This window comes from Durotheca rogersii, assembly GCF_024521655.1.
Source record: "Durotheca rogersii strain YMJ 92031201 chromosome Unknown GGS23scaffold_5, whole genome shotgun sequence".
Classification (NCBI taxonomy): domain Eukaryota; kingdom Fungi; phylum Ascomycota; class Sordariomycetes; order Xylariales; family Xylariaceae; genus Durotheca; species Durotheca rogersii.
Genome location: NW_026251236.1, coordinates 753,227 through 771,214, shown reverse-complemented (window position 1 = coordinate 771,214; position 17,988 = coordinate 753,227). Strand labels below are relative to the sequence as shown.

Below are 17,988 nucleotides of genomic sequence, written 5' to 3'. Positions count from 1 at the left end.
ATTCATCTAGGCCCGCAAGCTAGCGTCCGCGGTTAGGCAGGTACATCGGGTCCGGCCTAGGTGGGTTCGCGATAATACAACGCGGCTTCAACATCGCTGCAAATTCCATTTTCCAAAGTGAACCTTCGCCTCGCCAAGCCTTGTATGATCCTGGAGCCTAAATCGCCATCCCAAAATCATTCCCCGCGCCTAGCTATACGTGGTGCTATATTATCTTACAATCTTAGACGGTGTCCGTGGTACTTCGCAGGCTGCTCGTCCGCGCTCGCGGCCTTGGCCTCGGATCGCGCGGGGAAGCCGTCGAACGATATGGCATAAGTAGCCACCGAGTGGGCGACAAGCTGCAGGCGACGTTAGCGGAGGTGAGAAAAAGAAGCAGGCAGAGGCAAAAAGGGCAAGACAACCATGTGAAAGGCAATCGTGGAGAGGAGGAAGGGTGGGGAGAGCTGCTTACCTGGGTATTGACCAGCCAGGCGGTCTGGTTGACGTTGCTGACATCATCGCAGAGCTGGTGGTAGCAGGGGTCGTACCAGTCGCCGGCCTTGCCGCCGAACAGGACCTGCTCGCCGTCGGTCTTGACGCCCTCGGCGCCGGTGGCGATGCCGCCGCCGGGGATCCCGTTGCGGATGAAGGCGTCGTAGTCGCTGCGGCCGTCGAAGGGGATGAAGGTGTTGTTGAGGCCGTGCGCGGTGTACCACTCGACGTACAGGTCGCGCAGCTCCTCGGACCCAGCCGGGTTCGCCGCGTTGGTCGCGTTGTACACTTGGTACGCGAAGTTGGGGCTGCCCATCATGTCGTAGTCCATGAAGAGCCGGATCCGCAGGTTCTCCTCGCGCGGCAGCACCGCCACGTAGTAGTCAGACCCCAGCAGGCCCTCCTCCTCGCCGGCCCACCACGCGAAGCGCACGCAGTTGTTGACGCGGTAGCTCGTCAGCCGCGTCGCCACCTCGAGCAGCGTCAGGCTGCCCGAGCCGTCGTCGTTGATCCCGGGCCCCTCAGCGACGCTATCGCTGTGCGCGCCCAGCATCACGCAGTTGTTCGGGTCGCCGCCGATGGTCTGCGCGATGATGTTGGTCGTCTCGATCTTCTTCACCTCGGAGTCGATGTACGCGATGGCGTCGACGGCCGTGCCCGCCTTCAGCTTCTCGACGATGGGGCGGGCCTCCTCGCCGGACAGGCCGAAGGTGGCGATGTGGTCGGGGGTAGGGTCCCCCAGCGTGCCGGAGACGGCCCCGGACTCGTAATTGTACACGATGGCGGCGACGGCACCGGCCTTGCCCGCCAGCGCCGACTTGGTGCCGAAGGGGCAAGTGCCGCGGAGGATGAAGGCGACGCCGCCGGCAAGGTTGGCCGGGTAATCGGACGCGTCGCACCCTTCGTTCGCCACGAGGACGAGATTACCGTACACAGGCTCTCGGTCAGGGGTCGGGGGCGTCAGCGACATCGGATAAGCTGACTCGGGGACCTCGTGGCCGACGACCAGGCGGGACTCGTACACCTTGCCCATGACGGCTGGGAACGGCTGCTTCGCGAAGGTGTAGTAATCGCCTAGCTGCTCCAGGGCGGACTGGATGTACTCCAACGTGCCGGTGTGACCTATGCGAGACGGGGGATGAGTGAGCAACAAGCAGCGACATCTGCGAGGGTTTCAAAGGGACGCGGCCGCATACCCTCACTGCCGATGACCCGGGTCGGGTGTCCGAACTCGGGCTCTGAGCGCTTCGCGATTTCGTAGAGATCCTTGGCGCGCTCGACGAGACTCTCGATCTTGATGCTGGCCTGCAGGTCGTCGGTGTCGACCAGCGGCTTAGCGAGGAAATCGGCATCGACGGCGTCCAGCGGCCTCTGCTGCCCCTGCGGGGCCAGAGGCACTTGGAGCTCAGAGGCGGCCGCGACGCCCAGCGAGGCGAGCAGGAAGACACGGGACCACCGGCGGGAGGAGGCCATCGCGGTTCGCAACCCCGTGGCCGGGACTGTCGGATAACCGAGAGAGATGTAGGTAGGTAGGGGATATACGGTCCGTAAGTAAGTATGTAGATTTATATAGATAGGCACCTAATGTACGGCATGTATATACAAAAAAGAGAGGCCGGCAGAGAGGTAGATACTAGTGGTAGGGGGTGGTATAAGAGGAAGAGAGGCCCTTTTTGTTTTGTCCCGCAGCGAGATCACCAGGGGCGATACAGCGACGCCGTGTCAGATTAGACCCAACAAGGGGTGGGCGAAGGGTCCATCTGGCAGGGAGAAGGCCAGCGGACAGTTCACTATGCATATACATAATTCTATGCATCTATATAGGTATGCATATATACACACATAGTATACCTACGTATATTAGCATGTCTAGATATGTATAAGTAACCTGCACCCTGATTCATACCTCCTAGATACCTAGGTATGTAACCCGTAACACTGCTCGAACATTACTTGAACATTACGCGGAATTTACAAAATAAACAGGTACAAATATGTCGTTATCCATCATAACTTTTATCACGTTTCTCGCCGGAGGCTAGAACCAGCCGAGAGCGTTACAGAATCCGTCCCGTGAGCAATGAGCAAATCGTCCCCTGATTCACTTTGCCCCGCTCGGACAACAACTCGGCAAGGCGAGGGTGGTATTTTATTCTGTTCTCCCTTCTCTTACGTCTGTTTGCCCATGCATCCGTCTATTTCGCCCGGCCACCCTTGGGGTACCGACCCATTCCGAAGTCTGACTGTCAGACGAGAAAGACCTAGGTATGTACGTAGGCAGGCCAGGCAAGGCCGCTCACCAAGTGGGTGGGATGAAGTAGGGTGGAACGAAGAGAGTATCCATCGCTTCCTGGGTCAAGTCCTTGCTCTCCTGCTCCATCAGTTTGCTGGTGAAATAGGTCGCCTGCTCGGCCAAGTCGAGGTCCTTGAGGAGATCCACCACGCTGTACATCCCCAGCGCCTTGTGGATGATGGCCCTGATGTCGTCGTGGTTCCCCCTGCGCGCGAAGTCCACCAGCCTGATCACCACCGCGAGCCAGTTGACGATGAGGAGGGGGTCGAGCGTGCCCTCCATGCTCCGGAACTCGATCGTCCCCGTTTCTCCGTCGTTGTTCCCCTTCACGCTCTCGGGCCACGCCCCCTGGCAGAAGCCCTGGAACCCGACGCTGCCCCGGCCCCAGGTAGAGAACGGCGCCACGGCGCCTGTCTCCTCCATAACGATGCCGATGACTACCGGTACCGCCATCATCTGCGCGATAGCCTTGGCGTCCTCGGCTGACCAGATAGCCTCGAGCTCGTCAGACAACCGGCGTGGGATCAGCGCTTGCGGGACGAGCGCGCTCACCCGGTCATAAAACAGCTTCCAGGTGCCGTCATAGCTGCCGTTCTTCGTCAGCTCCTCGACGAGTTCCGCCTGCGGTGTCCTATGCAGACGCGATCGCTGGGTCAAGAGCTGGCACTCGGAGTGCGTGTGGCGCGATCGGTCCGCCAGGCACTGGACCTGCGGCTCGATGAACCACCACAGCGTGCAGAAGACGCGCAGGAACTCGGGCCCTATTTCCAGCGTCGAGATGTCCCACGCCGCGAAACCGACGTGCACCATGAGGGACGTCGTGGGCCCGAGACGCATGCGGAGCGTATCGCGTAAGGCGACGATGACTTTGCCGACCTGATCGAAGTGGTTATCCCAGCTCGTGTTTCGCTTACTAGACTTTACTTTGACCCCAACCCACGAGTACATCGGATAGAGATTGTACGGGGGTACTAGACTCTGATCTATCTCAGCCACCCACTGGGAATACGCTGGCATCCTGGCTACAGCCTGGGACTCTGGGTCCAACGTCGCGATAACCTCCGGCCCTGGATAGGGGGGGCCGGGATGGGTCCACGCCGGAACCCTAGTGCCACTCCGTATGATATTCAGAATTCTATCGCTCACCAGATCAAAGACATCGGATTCAATCGCGTCCTCTTTTGCTCTAATAACCGGCCTCCGGTCATTGGGATGCGGGTCTGGCTGATTCTGCGAGAGAATCGGAACTAAGAACTGCAGCTCGATCCCATAGGTTATCGCCGACGTGGCATGGTTATCTCTCGGCAGCTTCAGCAGCGCGTTCCACGACAGCCCGTTATGCTCAAATTCGGGAAGCATTTCGGGAAGCGTTTCGGCGGCCATGATGGAGGTCACACCTCAGTGGTGTTATGAACACAATGCTTTGATAACCCGGTATTAAGAGATACACGAGCGTGCGCTCCGTGGGTTAATATATCCAACTACTACTTAGCAACTGGGGTCTCTGCTCTGCTGTTCTCTCTTCAAAGAGTGATTCAGGAGCCGGGACAAAGGCATTCGATAAGACCCCCAACAATGCGTTGTAAAGGTGCTAACAGGGCCTGGCTTCTTTGTCACAAGGCAATTAGTGACCCCTGGGCAGCGTAAGTCATCGTTACTTTTCATCCCGTCCTCGGACTGCAATCCATTCATTGATCCTGTCCCGTCGTCTGTAATGGTACAGAACGTCGGTCAACCGGCGGTGAGTTCATCTAGCTCGTCCTCATCAAGACGGCCTTCGGTTATTATGACCCTGACGTAAGAAGATTGCCCAAGTATATTTGAGCGTCGGATTCACGCCGCAATACCAGTGTAATGACGTATGGGTCTGGCAGACGTACGCGGAGCTCTATAGAAACAAGCGATCGTCCTACAGGATGAATCTCGTTAGCCATAATGCTTGTAGAAGGGCGAGTCGAGAACCAGAAACAAGACCCTATATAGAAATATACCTCCGTCCCTAATCAATCATGAGCACGATGCGTTTGTTCTCTTAGTGGAAAATGCAACCTCGTTCTATAAGACTTTTCCTACCTCACCCTCCTCAACACAGGTAGCTAAATAGAGGAGTTTATCGAGGACAGGCTCCGCGTCTTCTTAATGCACCTGTGACCCTCCGGTTCCACCCTCGATCTTGGAAGCATGGACAAAGGCGGTAAGCAAGGCAGAGCCAGACGAGATCCTAGCTGGGTGATGTCGTCAAGGCGTCGGCGGCGTCTCCGTTAGTGGCGGCATCTACTCTTAGTGGGCTAGTTGGTGGCTCAAGACGCCATGGGTCCACGGGGTATCGTGACGCGGTGGACTCATAAATGTCTGGAGGCGATCCTTTCTAATCTAAGCTGTCCTGAAGAAAGATCTCTGTGAGTCAGAGGCGGACGCTACGTGGTATATGGACGAATCGGTGGAAGAATCGATCTTCAGGACCATGAGTCAAGTGAGAAGAAGTAGTGGAAACGAGGAAAACCTGAAGGAAAAAAAAGATGGGAATGAGGCATCGTAAATTAGAGGGCACTATGCACTGGCGAGACTACTCCAAGGGAAATGTTGCAGAAATATGACGACTGGTGAGAAATGACCTATATCACTTCTGAGAGATATATTAAATGTAATACGAAAAGGTTGGTGGGATATGTGATGGCTATATAGGGTATCTACAGTAAATCAAATCACGACTGCGGGCCTCTCTCCGTGTCTGTCCAGCTCCAACCACGCCCGTGACACGGAAGAAGTGAGGCAGGGAGGCGAGACGGGGGGCCCCTAGCTAGTCGCGAACTCCTTCTGGACGACGATCTCGTCCTTGAGCGTGCGCATGACGAAGCCCACGGCCCAGCCCCGGAGCTCCTTGCCGTTCCACTTGACGTGGGCGGACGCGTCGGGCTCGGTCAGGGTGTACCGCACGCGCTTCTCGTCGGGCGGGGGACCGGGGCGCGGGGGCGGGGCGGCCGGCCGGCCGAGCGCGTCGACGACGATGTCGTGCTCGATCTCGACGACGCGGCGCGCCAGCACGAACATCTGGTCGGCCTCCCAGAGGTTCTCGCGCGGCGCGCCGAGCACGCGGATCAGGCGCAGCGCCTCGAGCCGCATCTCGAGGTCGCGGCACTTGGTCGCGACGAAGTGCAGCATCGGCAGCAGCCCCGTCTCGAAGACGAACCGCGGCCCGCGCTTCGCCTTGCGCGACGCCTCCGGCGCCGCCGCGCAGAGCCCCCGGCACAGCTCCCGGATCCGCCGGAACGCCCCCAGATGCTCGTCGTAGCACATCTCGCTGCCGTCGAACGCGATCGCCAGCCAGATCCGGCACACCTCGTAGCGGACCGCGAGTATCGTCCGCGACATGGCCCGGATGCGCGCCTCGCTCAGGCCGCAGTGCTCCGGCGCCGCGGCGCGCGGCAGCGTCGCCTTGGTGTCGAGGTTCTCGAACGCGGCCTGCCACCGGTCCAGCAGCGCCCCGACCTCCTCCCGCTCGGCGAGCAGCTTGAGCGGGACCTTCTGGTGCCTCGCCGACCCGAAGCGGTACGTGTCGCCCCACCGCACGACCTGCAGCGTGCGGCTGGCTATGCTGTCGATGGCCGACTGGGCTTCAGAGAAGGACTCGAAGGATTCCGGGACGGGCTCGTCGAGGGCGTCTAGGTCGGGGAACTCGAGAGACCCCCAGCCGAAGAAGAAGGGAAATATGCTCAGGCGCCGGAAGACGGGCACCAGGTGCTCCTTCGCCCAGGAGTAGTTGACGTTGCCGAGGAGGGCGATGCCGTGCTTGCAGTGCCGGATGGCCTCCTCGCGGTTGAACTGGAGAAACTCGATGCAGATGAAGAGGATGCACACGAGCAGCACCAGGGGCTGGTTCTCGGTGGTCTTGAGCTCGCGGATGGCCGCGTTATAGTGTTGTAGGGCGAGGCTGTTGTCCTTGAGCCGGGCGGCGGCCGGCCTAGGCGCAGCGGAGGTGGCGGCCTCGGTGTGCAGCTGCTCGTACAGCGAGCTGATAGCGACGACGCAGTGCCTGACGGCCGGCTCGAAGTTGCTGAACTGCATGACGAGGTGAGTCCAGAAGTACGGATCCGTGGCCCCTGACAGGAGGGGCCCGGCTACGTCGGAGAAGAACTGCAGGGCCCTGCCCTCGCCGGCGCTGTCGACGCTGTAGAAGAGCTGACGCGGCCGGTGCCAGAGCAGGCCGGAGGCCGGCTTCGAGGCATAGCCGTCGCACGTGCGGCCCGTATTCATGCAGCGGCTGCACTGAGGCTTGCCCTCGTCGCATTTCACCTTGCGAGCTCTGCCGAAAAGAGTGTTAAGAAGTCTTATCTAGCTAGGCGGCTGGACTGACTGGCTAACGACGTGTTGGTGACGACACGGAGACATACTTGCAGGTTCGGCAGCCGGTCCTGACCTTTCGACTTCCCTTCCGAGCCATGGGTGCGAAACGCGGAGGGGCTTTCTGCTGTCTGATCTGATTTGCGGCGAGTCCGAGCGAGCCACTGATAATGGAGAGAGTGGTTTCGTTGGCGTGCCCGACTTACGACACCCGGTGACGCTGTCTCGATATATCGGTCCCGGGGGTTGAGATGACGTAGTTTCATGCCACCGATCTCGACTATACCGTGAATATCCTGGCATCGACGCCAACTACTTGTGGGTGGAGAGGATGGGCGCACGTTCCGAGTCAGCCAACGAAACCTGACTCTTCATCGTGTGTTTACACCCAGGACACGGCAAAAATGGAGAGAGACCCGGAGTCTCTGCCGTGTGCCTCGCCGCGACGAGAGGCGAAAATAGAGCAGAGTCACGGTCGGAGTATTATAGTGCGTAATATATCCAGTAGCAAGTCCTTCCAGCTACACATGCGAAGGAGGCGGTCCAAGATCTTGTTGCCTAGCACCGAGATAGAGTGCTGGAGGGTTCGCGTGTGGCGGAATGGGGTTGTGTATGGCGTCCCCCCTCCCTCAGCAGGGGCTTTTTACCTAGGGATTACATAGAGATTAGAACAGGAATCCGTACGCAGAGATGTTCTTCCGAGTCTGGTAAAGGGTTCCCCCAAAGCTCTCGTAAGCAGGAAAACAAGCCGGGGGTGAAGGGGGCGAAGCGGCTTTATGCTAAATACGAATCTATGCGTTTACTTAGGTCTCTACACCGCCAGGCATCGACTTGACGCCTTGACCTCCGGACTATCTGAATCAGTGCTCAGACTACGCTCCCCTAGTCTGTAGAAGGTAGCTGGAATTAGCTAGAATCGCCGGGATTAAGTATACGGTAGTTGACTCTAGCGCGGTCCGGGGGGTGGGTAGGGAGCATAGTGGAGGATAAGGGGACGGGGGAGGAGGGGGGAGACCCAGGACGATCCCATCACGGTTCCTGTTGCAACCCCCCACGCCCACCGTGGGATCCGGCAGGGTGGATCAGTGGGATGATTGTCAATGTAAGTATGTGCATGAGTATGTATGTCTGTATGGATATGTGTATGTATATACATACATATGTGGATGGTGTGGTTACGTAGGTAGGTAGGCATCATGAAGGGGTGGTATATTGACGCGCATGTATCAGCGGCCGCCTGCATGGAAATATATACCTGCCTAGGTATACATACCTACACATCGAGGAATCCCTCGTGCATGCCACGTTCTGTGCTGCAGGGGTATCGCTAATGTCCCTCGCGAGAACCAGGTTGACGGCAGCAGCGGTATAGCATGGCATGGCATAGCATATAGTATGGCGTAGCGTAACATAGCTTAGCATAGCATACCATTCCCTCCTCGCTCGAGGGGATGGTTCGAAGTTCCCCCTGGCGGAGTCGACCTTAGAGTTGCTGCTCGTGGGAACGGGGACGGCGAGAGATGCTTCGGTAGGGCGGTCAATCCCGTCACGCTGGACCTTGCCGCCTACATCGATGCCTCACCGTTATTCTGCATAGTAGTGGAGTCCTGCCTCTGGGGTTGAGGTCACGAGTTCACATACGTGGAGGCTAGAGAATGACCGCTCTGAGCACCACCACCGACGTATAGTAGGCATGCGATATACATGCCTACACGTACACAGTAAAGGCGCGCTCTCCGGGTTGGTAGGCCTCGGGGGCATCGATTCCGCGATCCTCGCGAGGAATCAGCGGATGGAGGCGGTCGAGCGTCAAAGCTAGGTACATACCTACGTGCACACCTATGTACATACGCGTGTATGTGTGCATGACCACGCACAGGGTAGACGTGGTGGTGGTATGTTGATTTTCATGTTGAAGTTCATGTTGCTATGCGGGTTGGTATTGACGTTGATAACAGAGTAACTCTCTACCTTTGAGTCTCGTAGCGCGTTTGGCTGCTTTCTCTCTCTATAACATGCGATGGCTCTACCACGCCTATCTCAATACTCACACAACCCCCCTCTCTTCTCTCCTCCCTTCCGCCCCCCCCAAGATAGGAAGCTTGGTAGAATCTCCCTATAGGTAGGCATTTTATTATTAGCACGGGCTTGTCCGAACAACGGCCGGAATGGCGCTCTGGATTGACTCGTTGACTCGGCCTCCTCCGGCTTCAGCAACGCCGCTTACGTAACTCTACTCTATCCCCGTCGTCGATGATCTGCTACGTAGTGTTCCATATTCCGTCCGTCGAATGGGGTAAATATGGAGAGGCCGCGTCAAGGGACAACTATATCGCACTGTCATACGTTGGGTGCTCTTTCTGCATGTACACGGTGTCAAGGGTGTGCGAGGGTGCCTCTGTCTACACGTATGTAAGGACAGCTGTTGTAGGGGTTACAGCATGCGAGAAGGGCCGGGGTATTCGTTCTCGTCGGTATGACAATGCTTACAACATAAATAGTAACAGCTGCCGTGTATTCTTAAGCCGCTGTTGAGCCTCGCTCAAAAAGAGAAAATAGCAAAAAAAAATTTCTCTCATCACCGGCGAGGCAAGCGAGTTATGGTCAGTCCAGAGCTGCCGTGAGGCGCGAAGCCCGATCGTCGATGTCTCGAGCCTACCAGGGTGCTGTTGACCAGCGGGCTTTGGGAAATTGATCGTGTGCTACCAGAGTTGGATAGGACAGGGCCGCTGTCAGCCAAGAAGATTCGGTGGGTGTGCTATCGTGTTGCCAGCAGTGCAGGGCGGCCATGCCAATAGAGTGTTGGGGAGATATTAATGTTTTGGCGCGGGCATCAACAACAATTCCAATCAGGGCGCCTGGGCTGGAGACCCTCACGATACGATGGGGCGACCAAGGGCGTCCCAATATTGGACATGGGTTATTGGGCGTACCCCAAGGCCAGCTCAGCTCACCTACATCTCCTGTCCACTTTTCGTATCGCCATCATCGTCTTCGCGTCTGTTTCCATTCGCCACGAGTGCAAGCAACCCGGCGGGAGCCCAGCGGGAACCCAGCGGGAGGAAGAGATGCATTATTACCTGCGCTTGGACTCCGGCCTTGTCGGTGCCCGAATCGAGGGGCTGGAGCCATGTACAACCTGCTGCTCACTCGGCCGTTCCCTCGACACCTCCCAGTCCCCTCGCCTTCGCCGCACTATGTAGAGACAGTTCAAAAAGGCTTCCGGTGTCTTTCTGGTTAGGGCACGGGTAAGCTCTCCGCAAGCGTCTGCGGATGTGTGGTTCGTAATTCCCCGGCCTCAACCAGCCCGTATACCACTTGCTTGGTCCTGGGTCGAGTGTCGATATTATATACCTGCACACAGAAACCTCCAAGCTCCTGACCAGCCCAGAATCCCTACATAGCACAATTGACACACGCTATCTCGATCCCAGGCATCCCACAATGGCCAACGCCGAGTCGCCGTTGGCGAAGCCCTTTCGTAGAATATTCAAAAGGCTGCAGTCGAAGCCGAAGCCGCCAACACCCTCCCCTCCTCCACAAGAGACTGGCGATGAAGCGCGTAGGGCTGGAGACGAGGGCGCCCAGTCTACGCTCCAGCTAGCGACAGACTCGACGCCCGCCGAGCACGCGTCCGCACCCCAACAGGAACCCATCTTGGCCGTCTCTCAGCCTGAACCATCACCGCCTGTAATTTCGGAACTCCCGGAGACAACCCCAGCACCAACACCCGCGCCGGCACCAGTGACAGAATCGGCACCGGCACCGACGCCAGCGGCGGAACCAGAACTAGCACCGGCACCCGTATCAGAACCAGCACCAGTACCGATCCCGGTAGCAGAGCCAGAGCCAGAATCAACACTAGAACCAGCACCAGAGCCTCTGTCAGAGCCAGCACCGGCACCAGCACCAGTAGTAGAACCAGCACCGTCACCAGCAGCAGAGCCAGAGCCAGAATCAGCACTAGAACCAGCACCGGCACCCATGTTAGAACCAACACCGATACCAGTAACAGGACCAGAGTCAGAACGAGTGCCGGAACCAGTGCCAGCACCAGCAACAGAAGCAGCACCGGGACCAGCGCCTGAACTGGTGCCGGCGCCGGTAACGAAAGCAGCACCGGAACCAGCGCCTGAACCAGTGCCAGAACAGTCACCGGTACAATCGCCAGAACCGTCGCTAGAGCCGTCGCCGGCTCCAGCCACCGTTGACCCTGTTCCGGATGATAATCTATCTGTGGCGTCTACACCTTCGCAGCCGCCCGTCGAGACGGACCCGGAATCCACTGTCCACAGCGATGCTACCTCCGACTCTGTGCAGGCAGACGAAGCGACGCAGGTCGTTGAGGTCCAGCCTGCCGCAGTTCCCGTCCCATCCCAGATAGAGAGCCACATTCCGCGAGAGAGCGCGCTTGAGACGCCTCAAAGAGCTGAAGAGGCGCCCGTGAGCATCGAAGATGTGAACCAACTTGCAGATGGTATGTTGATAGATGCAGCTATAACAGGTCTGGGAGAAGTGGAAATGCACTAACGATTCTGGCCGGAAAAGAGAGGGAGGAACAGAACGTGCTAAACCTGCTCTCTTCCGTGAACATCGACTCCAAGCATTTGCGGCTGCGAAAACGCATCAACGACAACGTGAAAACGTCCGGCCAGTGGCTACTAGACGAAGCTGTGTATAAGCGGTGGAGAAGCACGCCTGAGAAGTATTTGTGGCTTCAAGGCCGGGGTAAGTTAGCCCGAATTCACGCTTCACACATATTTGCTTATGCTAACGCTCGGAAAGCGGGATGTGGAAAGTCTTATATCTGGTATGGCTCTAGGATAGCTTTGCGGCTGCTGAGTTTTGTTAACACCTGCTAGCTCGACCGTCATCGAATCTCTGAAAGAGGACCTTGTCAAGGATCACTCGAGAGCTCTGGCGTACTGGTATATCCAGTACGATCAAGCGGACACCCAGAACGCCGACAATCTAGTCTCCTCGCTCATACGCCAGCTGGCCGCCGCGATGTGGTTGTTCCCGGAGAAGATTCGAAGCCTCGTGCACGACCACGTCGACCAGAATTCCCGCCCCAGCAGCGAGGAGCTCGTTCAAGTCCTGGATTCCATCATATCCACCATCGACAAGGAGGTATACATCGTTATCGACGGGCTTAACGAATGCCCGTTGGGCGAGGGTGGAAAAGACAGGAAGGATCTGCTGGCCGTCATTGGAACTCTGGTGCAGAGAGACTACGACAATATCCACCTCCTTATCGTGGGGAGAGAGGAGCCTGACATCAAGGACTACCTGAGCCAGCTGGGGAGCGATGGCAAGGATCCCTTCGACGTGTTCAACGTCGAGGAGGGCGTTGCCAGCGATATCAAGGCGTTCGTTTCGAACAGGGTAGCGAGCGACAAGCACCTGACCGGCTTAACGAAGAGGGTGAAGAAATCGATCTCCAACAGGCTTACTAAAAACGAAGACGACAAAGGGAGCAAATCGCCGTAAGTTGAATGACTTTTCCTTCATGAGCCCTATCCATATTCATAGTATATATACATATACTTAACGGCTTGCAGATCGTTCCTCTGGGTAGCGTCCATCCTCCAGGATATGGTGGACTGCCACGGCGACGAGAAGGCGGTGAAGTTGAAGATGAGGAACATCGCGCCCACGATGGAGAAGAGATACGAAGAGACGCTGCACAAAGTAAACTGGGAAGACTCCGAGAAGCTGAAGACCGTCCTGCATCTGCTGTCGGAGTCGATGAGGCCGCTGACGAAGGGCGAGATCGCACTGCTATCGGGTGTTCCGAACGCGAAGGAACTCGACCGCATCTGCCCCGCCACCCTCGCCAGGAGCCGTCGAGATTACCTGCCGGTCAGCGGCGAGACGCATGCGCAGTCTCGCGAGGTCTTCGCCTTCGTCCACTTCTCCGTCAAGGAATATCTTGAGTCGCCGAGGCTGAAGCAGTCGAAGAACACGAAGCTCGCCCGCTTCTCCACGGAAGAGAGAGAGAGGCACGCGTACATAGCGAAGAAGTGCCTCGACTGCCTTCTGACCGAGGTGGAGGACCCGTTCACGAGCTACTACATGGCGGAATCGACGCGCGAATACGCGGCGCGGAACTGGTTCCGACACGTCGGGATCGCGACGGAAGAGGAGTTCCTGAGCCAGTTCCAGGAGTCCCCGATCCGCCGGCTGCTACAGTCAACCTCTCCGATCTTCCACTCGTGGCTCCAGGTCTTCAACCCGGACAGCGACTCGGTCCTCGGGACCAAGGATGCGGGGAGGTGGAATCCTCGGGACCCCAGCAACTTCGGCCCGCCGCTCTACTACGCCATTCATCTCGGGCTGCTCGTCACGGCGGAGCAGATCATCAAGGAAGACTACATAGACATCAACCTCCCGGGCGGCCTGGGAGGCACCCCTCTGCAGCTGGCGGCGTTCCGGGGGTACAAGAAGACTGTGCAGCAGCTGCTGGACCGCGGCGCCGACGTGAACGTGCCGGGCAAGCAGCACGGTTCCGCGCTCTACGCCGCCGCCAGTCAGGGCAACGTCGAGCTCGTCCAGAAATTCCTCGGCCTGAGAGCCGACACGAACATGAGGGAAGACGCGGCGTTCGGAAACGCGCTCCAGGTCGCCGCCTATAACGGCTTCGACGACATAGTCCGCCTGATCATCGCGCACGGAGCCGACGTCAACGCCGCCGGGGGGGTCATGTCCAATGCTCTCCACGCCGCCGCCGTCTCCGGACACCTGCAGACGGTCTCTATCCTCCTCGAATGCGGCGCCCAGGTCAACAAGATCGGCGGCCCCCTGGGCACGGCCCTGCAGGCGGCGCTGACCGGCGGCTTCGACGAGGTCGTGGCCAAGCTCGAGGCCGAGGGCGCCGAGCGCGACCGCCACGGCCTGGCCTGCTGGATCAACGTCTACGAGTCCTTCGGTGCCGATTCTTACACCCTCGCCGAGAATAACCTGGTCCACGGCGAGTTCCCGGAGATCATACTGCACGGGCAGCAGATCCCCAGGGAGCTCGTGCTCGGGGGCCAGAGGCTGGTCGCCGCCGCCCTCGTCCGGTCCCAGCTCCCGCACCTCGATATGCTCCAGGTGTCGATGGACAGGCTCCAGCGGTACTTCCTCCTCAAGACGCCCTTCTACTACCAGCTGCGGGCCATCCAGAGAGTCATCCCGCATTTCGTCGCCGACCTGGCGGACCTGAGCAAGGACGGGTTCAAGTACCGGGCGCTGTTCTGGGCCGGCATCGACGCCGTGCTCGAGGTAAGCCAGTTTTCCTTTTTTTTGCCGAAAATGCACTGCATGTTCTAACCGCTCTCTCTAGGCGCTGCCGTACCTTGTCGGAGACTTCATCGACGAGATCAAGCACAACCCCCCCAACAACTACGACAGCAACAACGACGACCCCGACGCCCCGCAAGCCGACGCCGCCGACTTCCTGAGCTACGCGGACAACCTGGACGCGCGCTCCGAGACCGCGTGGCCGCACGCGCACAAGCCCGAGTACCCGCTGCTCAACCGGGAGCACCACTACTCGTTCACGACGGGGTACGAGCTGAGCGACCTGTCGGTGGTGCAGTTCGCGCAGGAGCGGGCGAAGGCAGAGGCCGCGCCGGAGTCCTCCTCCGCCGCCGCCGCCGCGGAGCTCGTGCCCGGCGGCGTGGCCCTGGGCGGGGTGCTGGAGCTGGTGGCGGAGATCGTGCAGGTGGGCGCGGCGGTGGACTACTACGAGCGGGCGGTGGCGGCGCTCGCGGACAAGGGCCCGGCGGCGCAGCTGGCCGAGGGCATCGGCGAGCTGTGCTACGAGCTGTTCCTGACGCTGGCGCGGCTGGTGCGCCTCGTCGACGTGCGCGACCCCAAGGCGATCCGGCTGGCCGCCATCCGGCCCAAGGTGCGGCTGCTGCGCGCGGTGCGGCTGGCGCGCATCCGCGAGCTCGACGGCTTCTGCCGCCAGCAGCTGGCGCTGCAGGCGCCGCCGCCGCCGCCCGCGAACCTCGCCGACGACGTCTCCGCCGGCGTCGCCGGCCAGCTCCAGGCCCTCGTCGCCCAGCAGGCCGCCGAGATCCGCGACGACGCCGCCCGCCAGCTCCAGGGCCTCCAGGCCGGCCTCCTCGCCGACGTCCAGGCCCGCATCGCCGCCCACATCGAGGCCGAGCTGACCAAGTTCTCCGAGCGCATCATCGCCGAGGTCGCCGACAAGATGCGCCTCGAGCTGTCGAAGCGGTTCCCTGCCGCTGACCCCGCCGCCTGAGACCGTCAAGCTACGACAACTACTACGGCTACTGAGGCTCCAGAAGAATGATAACGGTGGAGTCGCGGAGACTTTGAGCAGGAGAAGAGGAGGCCCCTACTCGGACCACTTTTTCTTCATTCTTTCACGTACATGACCATATTCCTTTCTTTTCTTTATCCCACCTAGTCATTCTCCTCTTGGACGATGGAATTACGGAGGACAAGTAATGGTTACATGCATTCAGAAGGTTCAACCCCGCGGGATGTATTCACTTATATTCGTCACCAGGTAAAAGAAGGGAAGCTCTTTTGGGTCGGGCTGGATCTGCGGCGGGTGTGGATTCTTTTTTTCTTCTTTTTTTTATTATCCAAAAGGGGGTTGGTCGGGGCAGGGGGGTATTGCATCGGGTGTGAGACTTCCAACCAAACAAGTACTTGAGATTTCTCTCATATTTCTCTAAATTATCGACTCCGAGACGAGATAGCCGAGCCCGGGGGAGACTGTAATCTCAACATATCACTAGGTAACGGTTGCGAGATTGTCGCTTCTTACACGATTTGTATGGTAAGGGGGGGGCATGTAATAGGTGGAGGTATCGTCGGGAAGGGGGGCTATGTTAGGGTATGGGGTTGGTTTCTTTGTATGTTTATACAGACTTTTTTCTCGTAACTCGTTGTATACCAGGCCAACAGGGGGGGGGGTAGTAATGGCAGAGAAAGGGGAGCAGGTATGAGTCAGGGGATACCCAAAGAATAGGGGGGGCAGTATTGGGCAGTATTGGGCCAGGCAGATTGCATTGGTCTCTTCGTCAAAGGCTGGACTCGGTTTAGAACAATAAGATTAGTTCGAACGAAAGAAGGACAATGCATTCTCTTTGATCATATTGGGTAGAGCATACAGGTAATATAATATAACAGTAAGTGTTGATACCCGATTTGCAGATTAAGAGCTCACCACTTCGGCCCGACTTCCCACCTATTCCTGGATCTAGAGAGCTGCAGGTTGTCTAGGTTGCGTTCTCGCATCGATCTCGATTCTCTAGCGAAGAGATATCTCGGGAATCGTGCAGTAGACTGCCACCTACTCCGGGATACTTGGCCAGTCCAAGCCCGAGTGCAGATAGCGGAGGAGATATTGCCTCAAGTAGGACCGCGTATCGCGGGTGGTATCGGTATATGGAAGAGCCGGTGGGAAAACCGTTCGTAGCTTCTCCTACGGCGTACCAGGCGTGGGAGGAGAGAAAGCTGGCATTTCCGCGCGAGATCTTATCGATGATACTATCCAGGGCGATGGATTCGCAGCCTAGGTGCGCTCTGAGCATTCTCGCACCCGAGTGGGATATGTGCAATCAGGAAACCCCTGCCGCAACGGAGGGCATGAGGATTCTGACTTACACTCGGGGTGCTGAAGGCGAAGTCGGCACCTTCTCGGCGACGACAGGACACGGGGACGCCGACCATATCTTTGTGCCCATGCGTCATCTCGATAGTAGCATCATGGGCATCGACCAGTTTTCGCGGGACGAATGTACGAGGTTATTCTTTCTAGAGAGCACACAGGTGTTCCAATTCACCGCAGGGGGCCTCCCCGCGGATATCAAGGACCAATCTTTCCTCGAGCGCTGGAGAGACGTCTTTCCGCTCCGTGGGAAGCGCATGCGGGACATCCTGCCGTTCGACGACGAGCCCACGGATGCCCCCAAACTGAAGGTTCCAGGCGGTACGTCCCCCCGGTTTAAGCTGCTACGGCACCTCGTGGTCAACTCACCACTGTCTCTGCTCAAGGTCAACTCGCACACCATGGCCGAGCACGAGACAGGAATCAGCGACGAGACTCTCACAGCGCTCGACATGGCGATCGACCTGGATCGTGCGTCGCATCTGTGGCTGTCGTGGTCTCAGATGCCGATGCTCGAGAGCGTCCTGCTAGACCTGCGCATCTACGGCCAACACCTGAACACGACGCACGGGTGCCTCAGCAGGGACAGCGTCAAGAAGCAGGCGGTCGAGATGGGCAGGTGGCTGCGATTGAAGCTGCTCGTCATCGCCGGCTTACAGAGCTACATCCTCGAGACAGACCTGGCGCCTTGCACGGCGGCGCAGGTGGAAGAAGAGGACGAGTTTCACGGAGATCCCAACTGGGTCAAAATCTTCATGCCTGCGTTGCGGCCAGGAGGTAAGTTAGTTCTCGCGGATCGTTTGGATGACGAGGCGACCCCGATGGGTGACCTAGTCTGCGAGGTAAGTGAGTACTAGGCAGCGGCAGGACACGACGATGCCGCAGGATGTCGCAGAGAGAGACGAATGCCTTGTTCTACCTAGGTAGGTGGGTAATTTTTTCAACGTGCCTATGATGATATCGTTATACGGACTGACCCGCCGCCAAGGTATGTAAACATAGGTGAATTAGGTGTTGAAAAAAAAGTATAAGTTTTAAGATTAAGTTAAGTTAAGTTATATTTTTTTTAAAAATTATTTAAGTTAAGTTAAGGTTTTATTTATTTAAATTAAGTCAATTTTAAGTTAAGTTTCCTTGAAGCTTAACTTGAAAAATTTTTTATAACTCTGCTTATAAGTATAGAGATTAGAGGTACCATATAGGGAGGGGGGGGTCTATGGACAGTATGTTAGCCATAGAGTCGGGGTAC

The 17,988-nt window shown here is 57.9% G+C and overlaps 5 protein-coding genes across 5 annotated transcripts; 2 read left to right on the top strand and 3 right to left on the bottom strand.

Annotated features, from left to right (window-relative positions):
• Positions 1-215: 215 nt before the first annotated feature.
• Positions 216-1,947, bottom strand: GGS23DRAFT_603788 (Zn-dependent exopeptidase; the record flags this gene model as incomplete). The annotated part of the gene is made up of 3 exons (XM_051519516.1): positions 216-341; positions 455-1,596; positions 1,671-1,947. The coding sequence occupies 3 exons, from the start codon at positions 1,945-1,947 to the stop codon at positions 216-218; spliced, it is 1,545 nt and encodes a 514-aa protein (XP_051373849.1).
• Positions 1,948-2,406: 459 nt separating this feature from the next.
• GGS23DRAFT_557861 (uncharacterized protein) lies at positions 2,407-4,763 on the bottom strand. Its single transcript, XM_051515732.1, has one exon. The coding sequence runs from the start codon at positions 4,148-4,150 to the stop codon at positions 2,771-2,773; it is 1,380 nt and encodes a 459-aa protein (XP_051373848.1). The 5' UTR covers positions 4,151-4,763; the 3' UTR covers positions 2,407-2,770.
• A 590-nt stretch (positions 4,764-5,353) lies between these two features.
• GGS23DRAFT_557858 (uncharacterized protein) lies at positions 5,354-7,921 on the bottom strand. The gene is made up of 2 exons (XM_051515731.1): positions 7,159-7,921; positions 5,354-7,070 (listed from the first exon to the last, which is right to left on the bottom strand). The coding sequence occupies exons 1-2, from the start codon at positions 7,206-7,208 to the stop codon at positions 5,564-5,566; spliced, it is 1,557 nt and encodes a 518-aa protein (XP_051373847.1). The 5' UTR covers positions 7,209-7,921; the 3' UTR covers positions 5,354-5,563.
• Positions 7,922-10,451: 2,530 nt separating this feature from the next.
• On the top strand, positions 10,452-15,452 carry GGS23DRAFT_411032 (uncharacterized protein). The gene is made up of 6 exons (XM_051513671.1): positions 10,452-11,585; positions 11,657-11,836; positions 11,894-11,918; positions 11,971-12,594; positions 12,670-14,371; positions 14,433-15,452. Exons 1-6 carry the CDS (start codon positions 10,553-10,555, stop codon positions 15,357-15,359), a joined length of 4,491 nt encoding a protein of 1,496 aa, XP_051373846.1. The 5' UTR covers positions 10,452-10,552; the 3' UTR covers positions 15,360-15,452.
• A 696-nt stretch (positions 15,453-16,148) lies between these two features.
• On the top strand, positions 16,149-17,702 carry GGS23DRAFT_411029 (uncharacterized protein). The gene has a single exon (XM_051513670.1). The coding sequence runs from the start codon at positions 16,517-16,519 to the stop codon at positions 17,594-17,596; it is 1,080 nt and encodes a 359-aa protein (XP_051373845.1). The 5' UTR covers positions 16,149-16,516; the 3' UTR covers positions 17,597-17,702.
• Positions 17,703-17,988: the final 286 nt, after the last annotated feature.

What these genes read in the sequence shown, in the direction of transcription:
- GGS23DRAFT_411029 (XM_051513670.1), top strand. Translation starts at nt 16,517, where the DNA reads ATGGAAGAGCCGGTGGGAAAACCGTTCGTAGCTTCTCCTACGGCGTAC.
- GGS23DRAFT_411032 (XM_051513671.1), top strand. Translation starts at nt 10,553, where the DNA reads ATGGCCAACGCCGAGTCGCCGTTGGCGAAGCCCTTTCGTAGAATATTC. An exon ending in TGTGAACCAACTTGCAGATG is followed by an intron (nt 11,586 to 11,656) that starts GTATGTTGATAG and finishes TGGCCGGAAAAG; the next exon opens with AGAGGGAGGAACAGAACGTG. An exon ending in GCATCGACGCCGTGCTCGAG is followed by an intron (nt 14,372 to 14,432) that starts GTAAGCCAGTTT and finishes CGCTCTCTCTAG; the next exon opens with GCGCTGCCGTACCTTGTCGG.
- GGS23DRAFT_557861 (XM_051515732.1), bottom strand. Translation starts at nt 4,150, where the DNA reads ATGGCCGCCGAAACGCTTCCCGAAATGCTTCCCGAATTTGAGCATAAC.
- GGS23DRAFT_557858 (XM_051515731.1), bottom strand. Translation starts at nt 7,208, where the DNA reads ATGGCTCGGAAGGGAAGTCGAAAGGTCAGGACCGGCTGCCGAACCTGC. An exon ending in ACCGGCTGCCGAACCTGCAA is followed by an intron (nt 7,071 to 7,158) that starts GTATGTCTCCGT and finishes TCTTTTCGGCAG; the next exon opens with AGCTCGCAAGGTGAAATGCG.